Source organism: Drosophila novamexicana, unplaced genomic scaffold (genome assembly GCF_003285875.2).
Source record: "Drosophila novamexicana strain 15010-1031.04,08,12 unplaced genomic scaffold, DnovRS2.1 tig00000137-arrow-arrow-pilon, whole genome shotgun sequence".
Taxonomy (NCBI): Eukaryota; Metazoa; Arthropoda; class Insecta; order Diptera; family Drosophilidae; genus Drosophila; species Drosophila novamexicana.
In genome coordinates, this window is record NW_020824777.1 from 1310938 (window position 1) to 1333398 (window position 22461).

General features: G+C 36.6%; 1 protein-coding gene across 3 annotated transcripts in view; it reads left to right on the forward strand.

Moving 5' to 3' along the window:
- LOC115758268 (calbindin-32) overlaps positions 1-22461 on the forward strand; it is a 36767-nt gene that overhangs the window by 937 nt on the left and 13369 nt on the right. For 2 of the 3 annotated variants that reach the window (XM_030698829.1, XM_030698831.1), the window contains exons 2-6: positions 18197-18462; positions 18540-18625; positions 18710-18799; positions 21372-21458; positions 21610-21750. In XM_030698829.1, coding sequence (XP_030554689.1) covers positions 18309-18462; positions 18540-18625; positions 18710-18799; positions 21372-21458; positions 21610-21750 — 558 coding nt within the window. In that variant the 5' untranslated portion in view covers positions 18197-18308. Of the gene's footprint in view, positions 1-18056; positions 18072-18196; positions 18463-18539; positions 18626-18709; positions 18800-21371; positions 21459-21609; positions 21751-22461 lie in introns of those variants that run through there. The other variant, XM_030698830.1, reaches the window with a different exon arrangement.

The window sequence follows — 22461 nt, forward strand, 5'->3', positions numbered from 1 at the left end:
TCAGAATAGGGCTTGACAACTAAATACCCTTTACACATTTATAATTGCCCTGCATTTACATTGATTCGTGTACCGCGGCCTTTGCCAATTGTCTGTCATATTTACGGCCAACAGAAAACAATATATGCAATTATTTATAGTAAAATTTATGTTGCAAGTACCTTGATAGCCGTTGCCAAGAAAGCATGCTCTACGAGATCGGGCCACTCGGATAGCTGCATGCTGCAGGGCCAAGGGATCAACTTGGCCCAAATTTTCTGTTTGAATTGAATGCAAATATTGCCGTGGCAATTGGTGGTACATTCTTAAAACTTCAATATGCGCACAGTATGACGGTCCGTTCGACCCTTTATGCAAATTATTGTAAACACATCAAAAAAAAAAAAAAAAGAGACAATTCGGAAGCACTCGGAAGCCCGAAAAACAATAAAACGGAACAACGGGCGCAACAAAAGAGGCGCATTAAAAATGCTTGAATTTCAATTAAAAAGGGTCCGACAATAATAAAAGCAGCAAGCAAATAAAACACGAAAAAAAACTGCTAGCAGTAATTTATATTCATATTACGTATACGCAGCGGGTGCCAAGTTCGCACTTATTTAATAACATATACGTACAAAAAGTTGACACTAAAAATGCCCCAAGCAGCGTCCTTGTTGTTGCTTGCTCTGTTCTCGCCCAATTTAACATAATGTGCCCCCGAGCTGTCCGTCTGCGCATCGCAGCTCCCCGTCTGATGTCGCCAGTGTCATCTTTATGACAGACCCCAAAGTCTCGTTAATTTATGCTCATTCATAAATTCTGGCATTGCCACGACGCATCGCACACAGCCTGTGTCCGAGGTTCATTTGCATTGTGCGCGCCTCCGCGTATGCAACCAATTTGTTACATTTTGTTGGCATTTGAATTTGATGAATTTATTATCCATGTTGATATTTTGAGTGAAGGGAATTGAACTATTTTAGTGATATCAGTAGAAACCATTTAAAAATGAAAGTGTTGTTTTCTAATACGCATTAGCCAACACTGGATATTTTCCCTAATTAGGACATTTCACACAACACTGTTTTTTAAGACATTTTACCATATGTTAAAATGCAGCTCTTATACAGTGATAGTATTTATAATAAAAGTAGTGTTAGTTTTATTTTATGCAGTTCCCTTGTTGGTACTGAAAAACTCCCAATTAATTAATGATAGAAGCACCTCAAAAGCATGAAATCTATATAGTTGTGCTCAAATAACAACAAAATATATCAATTGCATCAAAAAAAAAAAAAAAAATCATTCTCATGGAATATGTAAATTTATATAATATTGCGGGAATTTGTTTGCTGAAAAAATATGAAGAAAAAAAAGCTCATTATTTAGACTATCAATTACATAAATAAATGAATGTGTTGTATGTGATTGAATAATTAATTTAATGCCGTTACTGATTCAACCTTATTGATATATTTTATTCAGAATATTAATTAATTTTAATACAAGCAAATGACGAAATGAATATTAAGTTTGTTTGATAAACAAAATAATTTGTATTATATTAGGTTTCGTTAAACAAAATTTTGTTGTTTTTGATTATCTTTATAATATTGTTTAAAAATATTATTTAAAGTTTTCATATAGGAGCACTTATATTAACAGGCTTTAGAGTTCTTTAAATAGAAGCCTTTCAGCATCTATATAATCTATATATTAAAGCAGATCTTGCAAATATAATTTTAATAGGAGTCAGTATTAAAACTTTAGAATTAACCTACTTACATATAAAGAAAGACCAGATAAATATTATATATAGTAAATATAATTCAGAGAAATTAACATAATAGCTATAAATTTACTTTAAATTTATTAAAATTAACATACAAAATACTATACATTAGAGTATTAACTTCCAGATTCAAGTATACTAAAACAGAGCCACACATCGAACACATCTTTGAGTTAAGAAAAGCCTATATAATACTTAGTTTCCCTCATGCTCGTGAATAAACTTATTAATGAATATAAAAACGATTAACAATTAACAGATTTTTTCGATTTTTTTTTTTTTTTGGCATCATTAATTCCCATACCTGAATAAAGCAATTGCACTTGCCATTAAACTGTTAATTAGCTGCGTCAAGTGACATGTAAAATTACACACAATACACACAATTAAATCAGTTTAATTGCCGTGCAACATGTTGAAAACGTTGCGAATGTTGTCATTCAACGCCTCATGCGGACATTGTTGCATGTTGCAAGCAGCTGAAATAACTGAAGGAAAAAAAATTGGTAGAGAAATAAGCAACAACAATTCAATTAAATATTTATTTGTCATTTAACTTAATTTATTTGCTCGGCGTAAATCGCAGACACCAAAGTCAACGCAGCCTGAATGAAGGGGCAGAAAAATGTTTTACATGCTTTTTTCTTTTGCCTTCCTTTTTGCATTTCCTTTGCTGCATGTGAAATAATTAAAATAACACAAATGCGCGGGCAGCACACATGGCGTATTGTTGTTATTATTGTTGTTGTTGCTTCATTGTTGTTGCATGTTTTCTTAATTTAGCAAAAGCGTCGGCTCATTCCACACGCTCTGCGGCAACAACGTTTGCTACAGAATGTAGCAAAATAAATATGGAGAAAGAAATAGACTGACAGACGCCAGGAAGCCAATGGGCCATATTTTGATACAAGTATATTAATATTATGTTTGCTTCAAGCTTGTGACTTTTATGACCTGCCAAAGGAAGCGCTGAGCGAAATATCTTTAATCTGTTATAAAAGTATTTTGGATATGTGCGTTCAAGCTATTTGCTTCAAGTGTAGATTGTGCAAATATTTGATTTGATTTTTGATTAACACAAATATTTTAACACAAATGCAATCAACATTTAGATAATTAAATGTTTGCTGAAAAGCTGTGAAATAATCAATTTGTAGATTACAAGTGCTTAAGCAACAGATTATTTGCAAACATTTTTATGATTCGCACTTGAGGCGAGTGGAAAAACAAAAGAGATTTTGAAAGTCAAGAAATGGCTAATAGACATAAACCCGTTAATCTGTTGATGCAAGAACTTGATAAGAACTAATAAACTATTAAAGTCAAATAATAAAGAAACCTACCTAAAGGTAAACACTTCATTTAGAAAGGCTTGAAGAAGGTTAATTACATAAATCTCTAAGCCTTTTGTTGATACCAAAACCCCTTGGGAAGCGATAAACTATTAATTTCAAATAACAATGAATGTAAGTAAATATTTAATTTAAAAAGACTTGAAAGCTTTAACAATATCATTCCGTGAATTTTTTGTTGATGCAACATCTTCATGAGAACTCATAAGCTATTAATATCAAATAATAATGAAACCGAATTATAAGTAAAAATTACACTCAATTAAGACGGTCTAGAAAACAGTTTCAGACCCTACAGCTAAAATTTGTTGAACGAGAAAAGTTTCGAATATTTAAAACGAGTGTAGGAAATAAATCTGGAATAGGCTGATTGGAGAGCTCCAACGAGCAATAGCTTTTGTTTGTTAAATTAATACATATATAAATTTATATAAAATGTATATGTAATAGACTGAGAGGCTTCTCAAGGCTATACCCAATTGTAAGATTTATTGTGTGACTTAAAATGAATCGCACATCAAATTTCATTTGTCATATTTTTGTATTTACTTTCCAGTTTCTATTTGTATCTACTTTCCATTCTTTTTATTGATTCCTTAAACGTTTTAATTTGGCTTCTACACCATTTTCAAAGGGAAGTACTTCTCCTGAGCCTTGCCACAATGTCTTGCCCTTTTTGTGTCGCTAGACATTTTAGATATCTGGAGTTAATTTTATTTATTATCAATATTTTTATTATTATCAAATTAAATATCAATATCAATCAAAAAAAAAAATAGTTGACTTTATTAAACCGAAATCGTGTCAAATGCTTTGATTTGGTTTTGTAATGAAGACAAATTTGAAAGCTCATTTTTCCCTAATTTGATATTTAAGAATCAGAAAATGTGACAATCTAACAATTATTAAACTTTTTATTATATCTTATTATTCATTATTCATTATAATCTAAATCTACTTTTTTTAAAATGTAGCACACATATATTTGAAGCAGCGCACATCAAGAACTATAAACCCCTAAACGCAACCTTCTAAGTGTTACTTATACAGCTCTTATTATGCCTCCCTTAGCTTATGCATTTACGTCAACTTGAAAACAGACCTTGCCCCATAATAGACCCATTGAATTAACCAAAACTAGTTAATTCAAGTGGGCACCATTGTAACCACTGTAATTGTCATTAGGCTAACATTGTAATGCTCTTCAATTGCCTGCCACTTGAAAAAGGCAATTTGAACGCGCTAATTCAAGCAAGCACGCCCACACTTACACACACACACACACTCACACGCACACATCGGTAAACAAGCCCGCAGGAATTTTCCTAAAAATTATCTTTACATAACGTGGGGAAGGTTGAAAAAGTGAAAGTGCCATTAAGTAACTTTCACGCCTAACAATAATAATTCGAATAATTACAACTTGGCCCAGAATTTGGTTGGGGCTAAAAGTGTTTGCCGTTTGCCGCAGGCATAGCCAAATATTTGGCCAAAATATTTGAAGAGCACGAAGAGCAGCTAATCAGCATAAATTTGTGTACCCTGCAAGCATACGAGAAGCTGTTGGAAAAAATTAAACAGCAATAAGAGAGGAAAAAGTAAGGAACAGTTCCTCTTGGAGATTTATAAAGCCAGATTGAACAGCAACTAGTCTCATCTAACTCAGAGACTATAAGACCTAAGAGACAGGAATAAAATAGAGGAAAAATAACGAACAAGTTTCAGTCATAGAGTTAAGATAGCCTACATAGGTAGGTCGAGTAGGCACCTCATCGAACTCAGAGACTACAAGAGCTAGACATATCAAACTTGGGGTGTAGGTTCTCGTATGTCTTAGAAGAGAAAATATGATTGAAAACTAGCGCCGCTCTTTAGTTATTTCAAAGATAAAAAATTATATTAAATCGAAGGATTTACCTTAACCAAAAGGGCATCTGTTAGTCGTTCAGGTTTTTATGTTGTTTTCATCATCTTTAGGTTTGGGGCAAGAACAGAATTCTTTCAACACGTCCATTCTCACCAGACGTCCAGCTGTTTAATTATGTTGGTCTGCCCATTATTATTTATTATTATTATTACTTCTTGATTATGCTTTATACAAAAGCGCATTAAAAAAAACCGGCGACTGCGTAAATATTTACAACATTTGCGCGTGTCTCGATTTTATGATGGGGCATTAGTCGGTCAATATATCAAAAGCTGATGATTCGGCGAGAGCTGCTGCATGCTAATCAAGGAGCAGCATCATAAATTGGCATTTGCAATGGGCGTTAATATATTTAATGAGCCTCCTTTTTACCGACAAACAATTCAAAACTTCTTTGAAATGTCTGCAATCGGGTAAATAATATTAAAAATTTTTTATAAAATCGTAAATTTAATTTATTGTATCTGCCCTAATTGTACAAATATAAGCCGGAAAAGACGACGGCAGCGGCTGTATTATGATCTTCAGCTTGGGCGTTTTTCCGGCAGCATTTGCTTTCTTTTTCTCTGTTGTTGTTGTTTGCGTGTTGTTTTTTTCTTATATGCCTGCGATTTTCCTGCTGCGGCCGAGATGACGCAGCAAACTGTTCATGGCCGGAATTTGGCTTTTGCTTTTGTCTGTTGTTGTTTTTCTTTTTTTGTGGTGTTTACCTTAGCAATTCGGGCAACACTTTATTATTTGCTTAACAGACGATACTACGAATTGGCATTCCCGTTAATTGAGTAATTATTTAGCATATGAAAATGGGCTGAGTTTTCACTTATTTTTATACGTCGCATCATACGCTGATACGCCCATTGACCACACCCACTGCTGCCCCTGCTGACGTATCCTTTGGCTAGTGTATGTGTGTTTGTGTGTTTGTGTGTGTGTGTGTGTGTGTGTGTGTGTGTGTGTGTGTGTGTGTGTGTGTGTGTGTGTGTGTGTGTGTGTGTGTGTGTGTGTGTGTGTGTGTGTGTGTGTGTGTGTGTGTGTGTGTGTGTGTGTGTGTGTGTCTCTGTGTGTGTGTGTGTGTGTGTGTGTGTGTTTGTGTGTGTGTGTGTGTGTGTGTGTGTGTGTGTGTGTGTGTGTGTGTGTGTGTGTGTGTCTGTCTGTCTGTCCAATGATTCTGACAATTTCAAAATGAATGACTGACATTTCCATTTGCAAATTGACAAAAGCCGCGAGCGAAGCTCAACAAAAAAAAACAGCAGAAGCACAAGTGTCACAACAACAACAGACAGTGAGACTGCCAAGCTTAACAAAGCTAGACTTGTAGATACCCTGTATAAATGTTTTTGGGTTTTTTGCCCTGAAACTATAACAATATGTACCTGTACAAGCTAGCCATAAAAATTGCCGAAATGTTAGATATATATATTATTCCAAGTATTTTTAATACATACATATGAATTCCACTTAACTTAATCACGTGCCTTACAAATATTTTAAATGTAAGCAAATAAATGTCTATATTCAGTAAACTAAACTATAGAACATAGTATACCTTGTACAACCATAATTTGGCACAGGGTATAAGCAAGCAAAACATTTTACGCATTTTTGAATGCGTCATGTTATAAGGCGCAAAAAAAAAACAAATTCATACAAATTCATTGAAAGTCTCAGTTATCAGGACCAATAAAAGAAATATTCCAACATATTCGTGTAACATTTCAAATGTTTTATTTAGATGTTTATGCATTTAAGCAAATTGAACCCTACTCAGCTCTTGTTCAAGCATGACTCTTCAGTTGCTTTTGAAAAGGGTATGCATGACTAGCATTCTCTGGAAGCAGCATGATATGCAGCATCAGTTGTGCTCATCCAGAACTTTTGTTCATTTCATGCTTAATTGAACTCTTGTCATATGGCTGGCAAGTTGTTTACGGGCAAATGTGGGGCAAATGTGTCTAATAAAAAAAACAGACAACTTTGATGTACTTAGCATAGAAACAGCTCACTTAAGTGTGAGAAAAATGTATTAAAATCAGCGTGAAAAGCTGCGTGGCATAAGAAAAAAGGGAAAAACAAAACAGAGCAATATCTTAGCCCCTTTATAGACTTTTTCAAGAGCAAGGCCACAAAAAGAAAAAAAAACATTCGCTTTTTTTTTTTTTTTAATTAAATCACAGCATGAACCTGCGCAGCATTTTACCGCAGACCTCTAATTAGTTTTATGCTTCGCTTGGTTGTGCTGAATATTCTTATATTTTACTATATTTTTCTGCCCTGTTAAATTGAATGTATAAAATAAAATCACTTGCTGGAAAATCGTGCGGTGCATGCAATGCCACGCGGCATTCGCAACTCTCTGACAATTGCAACAGTTTTAATTAAATTTTTATGACAACTCCTGCTGCGAGGGGACGGCGCGGGGTGCCCGGTGTGTCGCCGCAGACACGGGCTGCTAATTAGTCGACGACATTGGTAGCTTAAGCTTTCAATTGTTTAAATAAATTGGTCGAGCTTTGTGTCTGGCTGGCGGTCAACGTTGCGTATGCGTAATGACACAAATTCATGTTCGTGTTCGACAGTGTAATACAATGTGATTACAATAAAGCCAATATTTAATAGCTGCAAAAGCTGTGTAACGAAAAAACCTTTGTTTGCTGCCGATTAAATGCTGTCATCTATAATTTTCACTCGCTAACTGGCATGCATTTCACTAACATGTCGACCAAAACAAAGGCTTTGGGACATTGCAGCTTAAAGAAATAGTTGCAGTTGCTTGGTTGTATGGTTTAAAATGTTCAGAGTAGCACACATTGCAAGGTACTTTATCATTTTTACAGTGAAAACAAAATAGTGAGGACATTTTTATCCAAATGTAATGTGACTTGCAAAAGTAACAAGGCATTTTATCTGCATTCTAAATATTGACAATGAAAATAAATAATTCGTTTATATTTTAATCCAACTGTACCTGAATGTGACTTGCAAAAGTAGTCAGGCAGTTTATCTGCATTATACATATTAGTTTAATGAAAATACTGTATTGACTTACATTTTTATCTAGCTGAATATGCCGTGCAAAAATTACAAGCCACTTTAACTGCATTGTAAATATTTACAATGAAAATACAATATTTACATTTCCAAACTTAGCTGAAAGTGACCTGCATATGTTGTAAGGGCCTTTATCTGTATTATAAATATTTACAATGCAATATTAATGCACATTTTTATCTAAGTTGTGACTTACGCAAGTTGTCAGGCATTTTATTTAAATTGTAAGCAATTTTCAGTGTTTAACAATGTTTGAATAGAAAACAGCATGGTTTTGACAATTGAGTATTTATTGACACGCGCTGCCTACTTGGTCAAAAGCTTTCGAAATGCCGTTGCCCCAAATGGAAGCTATTTCAAAATTGTTTTGATAAGAGGTCAAAAGAAAAAAATAAAATATAAAATTCTATAGTTTTTCTAAGAAAAATGTAACAAGTTTCGTAGCATTTATTTTTGTTTAATAACAAAACAATTTTAAACTGGTCACTGAAGCAAAAAGTAAATTTCAACCGTAAAGTTCATGTGGTTTATATCTTTGTTTACTTCCCAAAATAATTCCAAATACTTTATACGGTATTCCATTCCAAGCGTCATGGTATGTGCCAATGATAATTGAGATTCTTAAGATGACGCAATTGCAGCCCCCATGTGCCTCTAATAGTAAAACCAGACCATAGACACCCCACTGACCCAATTGTGGCCATATCATAATATTAATAATAATAATAATAATTATTATTATACTGCATGTTTTCCTTCACTTGTCAGTGTTTGCCAAAAATAATTGAGAGGCGGCAGCTTGAAGTTTCATTAACGCCACAGTCTTGTCAGATCGACTATGGCTATATATAGAAACCAATTGTTGTTGATACATAAGTACATCTGCATCTTTACAAGCAGGCCAGACAATTTGCCCAATTAGCGAATAGCCAAGAGTCTAAATCATTGAACTTGTATGAGAGATGCGGCAGCATTGCCAGCTAATTGAGTTTGTGCAGATCGAAATGAAAAAAATTTCAGATTTATTTAAAGAAACATTTTTTTTTAGTATTTAATTTATGGCGTCTTACGAATTTTACATGCACTTTGTGAAAAGCGCGTGTGAATTCGCTCAGCGCCATCGAATGAATAGACAAATAAATATTGAGATTTATATTAAAATCGTAAACCACGCGGTTAGATACGTTCCGATACGCTCGCTGTGTGTCTTTAAGCTGATTTATGCTATTTAAATTCACATAAATTCTGATGCTGTTTGCAACTTATCGTCTAATTAAAATTTATGCACATCTTGATATTGAAATTATAGTGCAGCCATGTGTCCGGAGTCCGGACTAAATCCGTATAAATACTCGTAAATAACGCGCTAATTAATCGCCGGCCAATCAACAATTTCTATAGCCAAGTGATAAATTGTACATATACGACAAGTGCCCAGGCCTTTGGCTATGTGCAGTAAGTATATAAAGTTGTCTGTGCATAACTGCGTACATTACAGGGACAACAGCAACAGTTGAGTTCATTCAAATATGTTCGTTGAGTTCGTGACATATTTTATTGCGATGCGTTTGTTTAAAGCTAACAAGAATGACCCGACTTTGCCCAGGCGATGCAATTTTTTTCATTCCACTTATTTTCCACTCGCAGCTATTTTTATGTAATGCTGTGAGTTTCTATTTTTACCCGCGCGCACAAAAGATCCTTAAAAATAAGTAAAAAGTTGATCGGGAAAATAACAAAAAACTTACATGCACTTTTCCAAAACAATTCGTCTTTCCAACTCTTGCCACTTAAGCATGATCATGAGTCCGTCAATCAGTCAGCCGAAACATTTTAATAGATATCTAAATCTTGGCCCAGACCAATTAAAGAGCATCCAGCATTCCAGTCGATTGCACACAGCTTTGCTTGCTTTTCCAACCAGTGCAGATTCCTTGTTTGTAGCTACAAATTGGCATTTAAAATTTAACTGCGTGTTTTATTAGTGTTCGCCCATGCCAATTGGATGGCCCCTCCCGACCATATTCCCTCCCAAAGCGTACGCCAAATTGCAATAAATAAAATTGTAGAAATGTCAAAGTGTTTTGATAAATTGTCTGCCTTAGCTCGACTTGGCCATAAATTATACGACCTACCCCGCATACTACTGCGCCTGTTGGCTTACAGGCCATTTTTGCAAACCTCTTTTATTGGTTAAGCCTTTTGGGTACAGATTGATCGGATCACAGATACCGCTGCGGCTGCTACCCGGCCCATTTGAGACTTGGACGAATGCAAATAGATAGCCAGCTTAGCAGCATTCGCAGACCATTTGCTTACCCTTCCCGTTTTTTTTTTTTTATGAGCCGTGTGTGCTCAGCGCAATTTACAAGCCATTGGGCAGCTGATTTGGGCCTGATTTCAGCTTTCAACTTATGCCACATGCAAATGTCAATGTCAAGACGCAACTGTTGCCTCGTTTTTTTTTTTCTCAAAGGTTTTTCGTTTTTTGCGGCTAAGTGTTTTTGACTTTGATGCCAAGGCTAAGTTTATTATGCCCGCTTGCATTCACAGCCAAGTGCTGGGCGGCCCTCTTAAGAGCCTTTAGAATTCAGCCCCGTCCTAATGAAAGTGGAATAAAACTAAGACAACGCCATACAAAAATCAACACAAAAACCAAGTTCAAGTGGTTTACATGCAGTCAGAGAGTGTTATCCTAAGAGTTACCCTATTTTTAGATTTGCTTGTAACTTAAAATATATTTATACTTATTGTATTGCATCTGTATAGGTAAAAATATTACATATATATACCACATAAGGATCTGCAGTCGATTTTATCATGCCTTTCAAATTTGGACTCTATAAAAGCTTCTTAGCTTTCCCTTTGATTATGCTGAAGAAAGGTATATAACATATTAAACTAAACTTGTACCAATCTTCAGCGCAATGTCTGAAGAATTGCATGTAAAATTTCTTTAACTTTTAAATATTGCAATAGAGTAGACTTTCTTTTTACCGTATGCAGTATGAAGAGCGCATAGTTATTATCTAGTCTAACATAGACGACACATACCCTTTAATCTATATTGGGAACAGAGCGCATTAAGGCAGACAATGTCTGCTCTATAATTCAAAAGCTAAGCAGTAGGCACAATATTCCGACTGGCCGTCAGTCAAACAATCAGTCCGTCAGTCAGTCAAGCAGTCAGTCCGTTAGTAGCTTCTGCCTGTCAGTGCTTTGTGCAGCTCTTGAATATATGAATGTGTGCGTGTGCGTATGTGTCTGTGTGAATGTGTGTCTTGGTTTTCAACTTCCGCTTGCACTAGTAAATATTACATATGTGTATAAGAGCGTCACGGTGTCTGCGTATGTGTGTGTGTTTGTGTTTGAGTGTGTGTGTGGGTGTTCTGTGCATGTCTTTATATATTATTATTTATGAATATGACTTTGGCTGACACATTGCACCAAAAAGCTACAAAGTTTTCATATACAAGTTTCGCTAGGCACCGCTGTCTGTTTATATGGCCGCTTGTAAAATCCAAAAAGCTGCACTTTCTCCCTGCCGCTTTTACAGCCCTTTTAACTTACATGCCACGTGTGGCTAAGTCCTGGAACAGGCCAGCACTAAGAGACCAAGACTGACCATAAAAGTCCAAAATGTCGCGCAGAGAACACACAAAAAACTATCATGAAAAGTGTACTAAAACGGATTTTATAGACCAATTGCCAAATGGGAAACAAGGCAACACAGGATATTAACTATTATAATGGTCATTGGATTGATTACTTGAGAACAGAATATTTAAGTGAATTTTGATAGAATTTGACTACAGTCTAGATAATAGATAAAAGCTTTTCCAATTGTAGTTAGAGTCAACTTAACAATATGCATTGCTTTGATCTATTTGATGAGAGAAAGAAAGGAAATACTCGTACTGTGTAGGGTATATAAAAGTATTTGTATGGCTTTCGAGGTGGGACTCTTTCCTATAACTGATTCCTGTATATATCCTGTATATCCTTTCAAAAATATAACTAACATAAATTGAATGCAAATTCATATTTCTCATAGCCAGTTAAGCCAATCTATTGAAAATACTTTTAATATTAAGTATACGCCTCGATAACACGATTGGCTGTCAAATGGAAATAAATAATTGTTTGACTATAGGAAATCAATAGAAATGTTAAAAGTAATAACAACTAGTAATACGCAAGGCCAAACAATCAATTCTGAAAAAAAAACGACAACAAAGAAGCAAAATTGCTTTATTGTTGTTGTTGCGAGTTGTTTTTGCTGCTGCTTGTTGCCATTGCAAATGTCGTTGTTTGGCGTAATTAAAACTAAAAATAGAATTTTACCAAATTCGAACACGTCGTCTTCAGGAAACACATACAGAGCTGGACAAAAAAATCGGCACAGGGACACTTAAGAATATTTTTTTCTTAACGTAAAAATTGTTTTTATTTTTGATTACTCTCGCCTGGAGAAACTAACTCTAATTGTGTCCTCAGCGGCTTTTAAGAGATCTGATTGAACTGATGCGGTCAAAAATGTGGTCTTCCTTCTAAGTGATCGGCAATTTTGGTCTCAAACTAGATTTCAGACCTTTGTCCAGACGGCCACATTCAATTATTTAAAAACATCTTTAAAAAAAACTTTTTGGATCAGTTTTTAACATCACGTGATATGTCCATCATACAATGCAAATGTAGCTGTCCGAATTCTTTCGCCCGCCACTGTTTGTAATGCCGACTCTGAGAAAGCGGTTTATAAATAGAAACAACGACGCGGACGCAGTGTTAAGGCCAAGTTAATAGCGGCACGAAGGGGCAGCCGGCACAAGTAATTGATCCAGAAATAAACAGAGACAAGCAGTTAAAATTAAATGCGTGGCGAGGCTTAATGCACTCAAAGTCAGCACAGGCAATCGAGTTGGTCCGGTAAGGGTTTCCGGTGGATGTCGTTGTCGAACTGAAGGATCTGAGTGTCCACTCACAGGTAGCCCGACTGTGCATGCTTATCCACTTTAACACGCACCGTTGCCAACTTGTGGGCGTGGCTTATGCAATGTGCAAAACGTCGGCGACAATGCCTGACGAGGCATGTCTACCTTGACTGCAAGTACAGACAAAATTGTCGCTGCTTCACTGTTCGCCTTCATAAATGCCTTCAATTTTGAAGGATGTTAGCCGAGCATAAAATGTTCGCTGATGCTGTTCATAGTTCAAACCAAGGCCGCGCCTAAGACGCGGTTCGTGAACCCGTCCTGAACCTAGCCTGTGTTTCGAGACTTTTCCCAATTTTCCATTAAAAATACAGCCTACTTCTTTTATTTAGGGAAATTGGTTAATTTTGAAAATACTAACTTTTCAAGAAGACAAGTGCTTAAATAAAAATATGGTTTTAAAAGTGGCTAAATTCTGTCCTAAGTTAGACTCATTTTTAAAGGCACTAAGTTTAGTTCACAGTTTAAAAAGTAAGAGAAAAAATCCTCCTTAGAACTGGTTTCTTTAAAAAATTGGTTTGTAACCTTGGCCTTGCACATCACAACAATCGCGCGCCCTGTTCTTACCTGTTCTTTTTGATGTTTTCTCTGCTGCCGTGTGAAGCGCCCATTAGGGGACTTTCAGCGAGGCGCCTTCAAGTACGCCTGGCGAATACTGCACAGTTTCGGTTCCACAACTTCCGTTTCCGACTGTTTCTTCTTGCTTTTCCTTTTTTGCTGGTGACAGCTCGCAGAATGCGCGACAAGCTGCACAATTGAATTTACTCAATTGCTTTTCATTTTTATACACAGTCACACACTTTTTTGTTGTTTACAGTAAAACAAACTGTTTTTTATTTATTTTTATGTTATTTTTTATGCGCCTTGCATATACTTAATATTTGTACTACACATTTATGCATGCTCCATGTTTGTGTTGACATTTCATCGCCCGCTCGTACATAATTAGCGAAGTGCGTGCAGAAAGCAACCGGAAACAAGCGGCGTGCAGTATAATTTATGTGTTTTTCATTGGCTCCTTTTGATTAATTATGCCAATCTAATTGAGGGGAAACTTCACGACATTAAAGCCACTTTCATTTCAGATCCAATGTTGCCTTCGTGCCCATAAATAATAAAGTAATTACATTTTGCTTATTCTCATTAACGTTTTTTATGCTTTTGTATTTAGCCAAAATCTCTTACAATTTTTAAAAATTTATTTTTGTTAAATTTTGGGAAAATATTAATGTTAAATACCTTTGTGGCAAACATGAAAGAAATTTCGAGACTTGCATTTGTTTTTTTTTTTGGTAAATATAAAATATTTTTAGAAATTGAAAAAAAAATATGTAAACTAAAATATAAAATAATTAATATAAGACAATAATAAAATAGTTTGGTTTAAATTTGATTAAGTCTAAACCTTTTCTAAAATTATAGAACAAATTTTCTCGAGTAAGCCAAATTTCAAGTCTTAACATCGAAAGCATAATTTATTTTTGGCTTAAAAAACATTGCAGGTGAAAATATTTGTTGCCCTTATCTTATTGAAATGAATCTTTGAAAATCTTAAATCATGGCTTGCAGCGTACAATTTGTTGCGTCATAATAATTACTGTGCCTGATATTTTGCTTTCCATGCATATTCCTTTTGGGGGACCAGAAAATTGCATTAGAGCAGCTGTCAGCGGCAGCGGCAGCGGCAACTTGAATTATTTTATAAAAGAGTTCACACAGCGGACTAATCTGGGCCATAACTTATGTGGCTGAGCAGCCGACTTGCCTGCAGATGCGCTAGTCAGAAGCAGAGGCAGCACTTGCAACAGCAGCCATGTGGCATGTGCCAGCACATGAGGCATTTGCGCTGAAAAAATGTAATGAACGCTGGCCGTTTCAAGTGCCCCAAACGAAATGCATAGAGAAAGTTTCTCACATATCCTGCACAAATATAAATATATATTTGCTGGCTCACATGCCATTGCACAATCTCAACAACAACAACAGCAACAACAATCAGAACAAGAGCAATAGCTGCAGGGCAATGCAACTCGTATTTGTAGTCCTTTATGCGTTTTGTAATAACAAACGGCGCGCCAACAATGCGAAGGTCCTTCTAATGAGCCTGACCCAGAATGCTGGCAAGGATGCAGCCAGCTGGCTTTCAATGCAATTCCCTTTAGCCATAAAATGTCAACACAACTGTAGATGAAAGTCTTTAAGCAGCCTTTTTAGCTCTAGTTGCAATTGCACTTGCTGTTGCAGTTGCAGTAAATGCAATCAACTGCACGCAGTTCAACGAGTTAGTTCTGCAGTCAAAGTTCACACTTTGTATGGCTGCCAGGTACTAAATGCACTAAAAGTTTAACAAGTGCTGTGCAGCAGTTGATCCTTTTGTTGGTGTTGTTCTTGTTGATTTTACTGCTCATATTGTTCATGCGAAAAGTTGTGCAACATTCAGGCGCCGATACATGTTACATAAATTCATTACACTATGCAGCAATACGACTTGCAAATACCCTTCTTGGCATAAATATAGTTATTACTTATTTTCAATTGATTAGCGATGATGATAAACAGCAAAATATTTTCTCTTAGATAAAAATTTTTAAAGCCTTATACAAAAGAAAAATTTGTATAGTAAGAATCACAAAAAAATACTCTAAAAAAATTAAGATTTGTAAAGTTTAACTTAGGGACTAACCAAAAACGAAGTATCAAAAACTGCATAAGTTATCTATTTCTCCCAACTCCCTGATTAATGACAATAAGTTTTTCACAAAAACTGTTACGCAACTGAAACATTAGACGTGCTAGTGGACAATTCCACAAGTATATGTAGAATATTCCAGGAAAACAGTTTAAATAATATTATTGCCAGATAGCTCAAAATTTTAGCTGCACGTAATAAAAATGGATTGTTTTTCTTTTCTTATTTTCAAGAGTCTTGGAGTCGTAATGTGATTCCTTAATGTTTAGTTGACTGAGTTCCGTCGTTAACTAGTTGATTGTAAAGGTTAAAACAAAAACATTTCAGAAAAGCAATTCTGAACAAAAAAGATTTAAATTAATTAAGCTGCTTTGTAACTCGATATACTTGCAATATTTTTTTAAAAATGCAACCCAACCAGATTGTCAGACAGACAGGCTCAATCCTATTTATAAAACCTTATGACGTCACCATTACCCGCTGTGCGTAACACATTCTGTGACATTATTAAAACACCCCAAGAAAGTGCATAAAAAAAGCGACAACAGCAACAAGAACATTGGCAACAAGTTGCCCTCATGGCCCGCATTGATTGTGTTTGCCAGGCCAGCTCATTTAAAGAAATACGACCCCCTTTGTCCGTGACGTGCAGGCCGTGTCCGCCCGTGGAGTGTATATGCCACAGGAGCCACAACAAAAACACACAGAACGCCGCCCGCTACTTCCGAGCAGGACAAACGTTTAGTTCCTGCCGCTGGGACGATGGCGATGGCGACGGCGACGGCGACTGTGGCTGCAGCTCAGCCGCATTCTCGGTCTCATCCTCAAATTGTTATTGTGTTTTTCTTTTGCATTTTCTGTTTTGTTTTTTTCTCGCCGCGGCGGATTGTTGCTTTGTTTCAGCGCCCGCAGCGACCGCACAGCAGACAGTCAACAACAACAGCAATAACAAGAATAATTTATGCTTGTTATTTTACTTTGTAAAGCAATTTATTTCGCATTCTTTTTGTTATAAGCATAAGTACATATTTAACTCATAGTCTTGCTGATGTGATCGCTGGGAGCGGGATTGTGTGCTGAGGCGATTTTCCCCGGAGCGTTTTTTCACGAAGTTAGCTCTGTTAAAATCTCGCCCACAACTGTGCATGGCCAGGTCTGGCAACGCTGTCAGCTGCAAGTAGCTAAAGCTCTGGGCGCCCGCCCGCTTGCCACTCAGGCTTGCGTTGGGGCTTAAAAGAACATACACTCCCATACACTCTCTCACACACACATACACTCACATACGCACACACACACACAACTTTGTTGCGTGTTGGCTCTAATCCTGTTAGTTGCGGCTTTTTAATACCCTTGCAGCGGGCATTTCAATAGTGTATCACGATGTGTACAGCGCCTAGCATGTGATATTTCTATCTCTGTGATGTTTTTTGAACACTCATCTACACACTTTAAAAACAGCAAAAGAAACGAAATTGCGTATGCATATTTGTAAAATAAACATTGCACATTTATTTTTATAAATCCAATTTCGATCCCTATTCCGAACAATCGAGTCGACAAAGGTCATCTGTCTGTTGCAGAGTTGTCCCAATCAGACAACAGACATTGGGATTTCATAGAAACTATCGATGCCAAAAAGAACTAATGCAATACAAAATATTTTTGATCTTCCCTATGGCTCGATCGGTTGACATAGGGAATTCTTTTAAGAAAAGAAAGTATTATATATATCAAAACCCTATATACAATCACTCGTATAATAAAAATCTTTGATGCTTAAGCTACCCATATATAGCATTATTTTGGTTCTCAAGATATCGAATCGAATTCTCGAGATTAAAATCGGCAAATTCGAGCTGCATATGCTACCCAATATAACATTATATTATTAAGTAAACATACATATATCTGACGTCAGTAAGGGTATTTGCTTGTCGGCAAGCAAACTATTTTCTCTTATTTTTTATTAGTTTTCAAATAGTAGTTGCAGGGACATCCTGTGGGCAGCGCAGTGGCGCCTCAAAGCTATGCGTGTATTTTATGCTATTAATTTAAATCCCCACACCTCTTTTGCACCCCGCACACACATACACGCACTCACTCACACACACACACACACACACACACACACACACACCGTGGCCACACGCTAAGCCAATAATGAAGTAGCTGCCAAACTAATTGATTTAATTTTTGGTTTTCTTTTCTTTCTTTTTACAACGCTCTGAAATATGCAACAGCTAATTGAAAATACTTCAACCAGGAGTTGTGGATTCTTTGTGGGTTAGGGGTAATTGTGTGCCCGTTGAGTAGTTTTTCATGTTGAGCGTTATTTGATTGTGCTACGTGACTGCCAACAAATCGCATTCAATTGAAATTTAAAATACCTTTTGCTTTGCTCGTATTTTTTCGCAGATTACGCACCCAGTGAAAACAATTGTGCCGCACACACGCTCGCACAACAAATCTAATATATATATATATACACGTACTTAGAGAAGAAGAAGAAGAAAACCTATAAACTAAAATGGATTCCGCTGCAGCTGCTGCCGCCGCCAAGCGCGTACAAATCGAGAAGGCGCACAACTTTATGCGCCAATATCGCGATCCAGAGTCGCGCGAGCTAAAGAAACTCTCGGCCAATCAGTTCATGGATGTCTGGGCGCATTACGATAAAGATGGTGTGTATTCCTTAATGCTTATATATTTTTCGCCTAACCCGTTCCTAACTGTCTGTCTTTTTATTATGTGGCCGCAGGCAATGGTTATATTGAGGGCACCGAGCTGGATGGCTTTTTGCGTGAGTTTGTGTCCAGCGCAAATGCTACGGACATTAGTCCCGAGGTAAGTGGAAAGTGCAGACTCAGCACTCAAATCTAATGTTATCAAGAACTCACATCAAATGGCCGCTCTTTGCCTTCCTTCTAGGCTGTCACCGACACAATGCTCGAGGAGCTCAAGTCCTGCTTCATGGAGGCATATGATGATAATCAGGATGGCAAAATCGATATTAGAGAGGTTAGACACATGCATTTTACACTCATGACTCACAATTGCTAAACATTCAGTAGCTTTGCTTCAAACTTATTTCGTCATTTTCAGCGCTTTTGCTTTTTTATTTTTTATTTTTATTTTTGTGACGCCCACATGTCGTATGCTCAATGTGTCTGTATGTGCATATCTCTCAATGACATCTATTTGGGGCTTAGAGTTGACCGCGTTTCGTGATTGAGAATTTGCTGATTGAATTCCCGCTGTGCTTGCGACTTTTCACGATTAATCACGACTCAGCACAACTGCACACGAGTCCACACGACTTAAACGCAACTTCAGTCAACCTCTACACGAATTTTACCCCATCGACTTTTCAGACGACCAAGTCGACGTCAACCCGATTCCCATTACTATTCGCTCTAACACGACTGCAAAACATATTAACACGACTCTAATAAACATTAAAACAATGCTACATGACTTAATTACAGTTCTCACGAATTAAACCTAACTTAACACAACTCAACAAAAATGCAACAAAACATAACATTAGTAAGCACGACTTAGGTTTACCTGAAGACGACTTTACACGAACTTAACACGACTTTAGCATACAATTTGACCTCAGCAGCATTGAGCATAATTTAACTCAACTGAAAATGACTACAACACGTATAAACACAACTTAAAACAATTCTAGACGACTAAATGCGACCTCTAGCGACTCGTACTTGAATTAACACAAATGCACCACAACACAACACTAGTAAACACGAATCAGGTTCATCTGAACACGACTGTGCATGACTTCAACACGACTTTAACAAGCCCCAATTAATCAATACGAAAAAACTGGACTTCAACTCAAACAAATATGACCTAGCATAAACTAATCAGCCTTAACACAACTCTGCAGACTTAACAATATTCCTCAAGATTTTCACCCGACAAAACCCAGCTATAACAAGCCTTAAGCTCACACTTAACACGACTTACGTTTACCTGAACACGATTTTCCACGAGAGCAACACGACTTCGCACGAACACACGCGTATCTATGTTCAATAAAAAGTTGTTAGTTGTTTTTCTACGTCTTCTAACTATTTTTACCATTTAAAAATTAAAAAAAAATACAAATAAATAGATAAGAGTAAAAAAAAATACGACACGCGCACATCTCTAATTGAGTTGTTCGTCTACATTTGGTGTTGCCTTTAGGAAATTGCTTTTTAAATGATGCTGTCCTGCGTCCGTTCTCTGCTTGCGCCAATTTGCTGTGGCTCAATAATTTATTTGGCCATTTCGCCATTTGCCAAGGCCCAAAGTTTCGTGCCAAGGTCTGCACAAAAGTTTTTTCCCGCTACCACCTTAAAATGACTTTTTAATTGAGGCTTACAGCCGATGCCGCCGATGCCGCCGATGCCGCCGGTGCCGCAAGACTATCGCAAGTCGCTTTTGTGCAATGCGAATAAGAAATTGAATGAATGTAATAAGAATGTTGTCTACTTTGGGGCGTTGTCATATGATAAATGAGACAAAGTTTTCAGCCAGAGCAACAATGAAAAACCTGCCTCTATTAGTAAATGTTGTTTGGTCCAACCCTTTGTGACTTCAAAAAGCACTTGGCTACCCAGATCCTTCATCATTTATTCATTTCTGTGAAAAATGTTACGCATACGCCATGTGCCAGCTGATATCTCAGCAGTTGCAACTTTTGCTGTTGTTTTCAAGGTCCGAGTTTTGTTTGAGTTTTGTCCTCCTTAATCACAGCCCAAACACTAATTAGCTTAAGTGCTGGCCAAAAATATCAAAACTGTTGTTTAATGAATTTAAAAGCAAAAACTTTCTCTATGACTATGGGGTTAACTTCACGCCAAACCCATTTCAATGGATGTTCGACATGACCGAAATTCAAATCAACACTTAAATTATGCGACCAAAGTTTTGCGTTGCAATACACTTTCTTTCTCTTGTGGAATTGAAAGCGACGACTTTGCCTTTAGTTACGCAAAATATTTCCACTGAACCAACAATGCAAGCCCTACCCGCCCTGCACCATTTCGCCACCCCCTTTCATATACCCAAGCGGCTTAAGTTTGCAGCTGCAAAACTGTTTGTCATGTTATGAAAGGCGATTTACTTCAATTTTGTTAGTTCTTTCGAATAGTTCGAGTGGAAGGGTTCTAGGTTTACTCAAATTTAAGTTTTTAGTTCGCGAAAGAACAACTGAAATTAATTGAGCCTAGCCCAGCTTTAAAATGTAGTGTTGTGTAACTCTAAAAAACATCAACAATTTTTTTAAACACATTATTATACGTTTTTTTTTTTTTGTTTTTCATACTTATATTTCGCTTAAATCTTAACTTGTTGATAAAAAAGAGTTCACTTACTGCCAAAAGCTCAACTAAAAGCTGAATATTCAACTCGCTTTAATCGTTTTTTCAAACTGTTTTTATTATTTCTTGTCTTAGGTCATATTTTTACTTTAAGCTTATAGTCACTTGAAACTCAAGTATTTTCTAAGTGATGTTTAGGCATTTCTTTCGCTTCGGTAGCAAATATTTTCCTTTTGAAAAATAAATATATATATTTACAGCTCGCCCAACTTTTGCCGATGGAAGAGAATTTCCTTTTGCTCTTCCGCTTCGATAACCCCTTGGAATCAAGCGTCGAATTCATGAAGGTAAGTGCTGGTCAACGGAGCGTTAAACGAGGGCCAGCCTACAATCTGACCCAACTGGCTTAAGTAAATGCCAAAGCTGTCAGTCTGAGCTTATACAGAATTTTTGTTGCTTTCTAATTAATTTTTGTCATGATGTCAATTTGTCGATTAGATCTGGCGTGAATACGACACTGATAATTCTGGTTACATTGAGGCGGATGAGCTCAAGAATTTCTTGCGTGACTTGCTCAAAGAGGCCAAAAAGATCAATGATGTCTCTGAGGATAAGCTCATTGAATACACAGACACCATGGTGCGTATACGTGATATTTCGCTAGATAAACTATTATTCATTATATATAAATAACTACCACAGCAAAAATAACAACAACAGTTGACCAATCAATGTCAATGTTGGCCTCAACGCTTTGTTGGCCAAGTCTTGCGTAAAATATTGCAATTAATTTTTGGCGTGACGAGAACTGTGTGAATTCCGCCGCAATTTATATTCAGTCAAAGTCCTGTTAATTAAAAACTTTATAATGGAAAAGCACCAGGCAGATGTGTGTTTGTGAATGTGTGTGTGTGTGTGTGTGTGTGCGTGTGTGTGTGTGTGTGTGTATGTGTGTGTATGTGTGTGTATGTGTGTGTATGTGTGTGTGCCTGCAACTCCTAAGACCGACTCCCTCCTTGCTCTCTTGCCTCTGGTTAGTTGTGCCTGGCTCTTAAATTCCTATCTACACATTATTTTTGGCGCACGTATCACAATAAATGATGATAAAAATGTTCTCGTCGGCAAAACTCGCAACTCATTTGCAAGTTAAATTACCAGCGTGCAGAGCTAGGAGCAAAAGTTGTCAAAGATTAAATGCACTTTGAAAATTTTCCAACAAATTGCTTCTACAAAATATAGCTCGACAATAAAACAAGAAAGACTTAGGTTTAGATATATTTTAAAACAAAAAAGTTATTCACTCAAGAGCCTCATTACATTATGTAAAAAGTCTTAAGAATTTGCGTACTC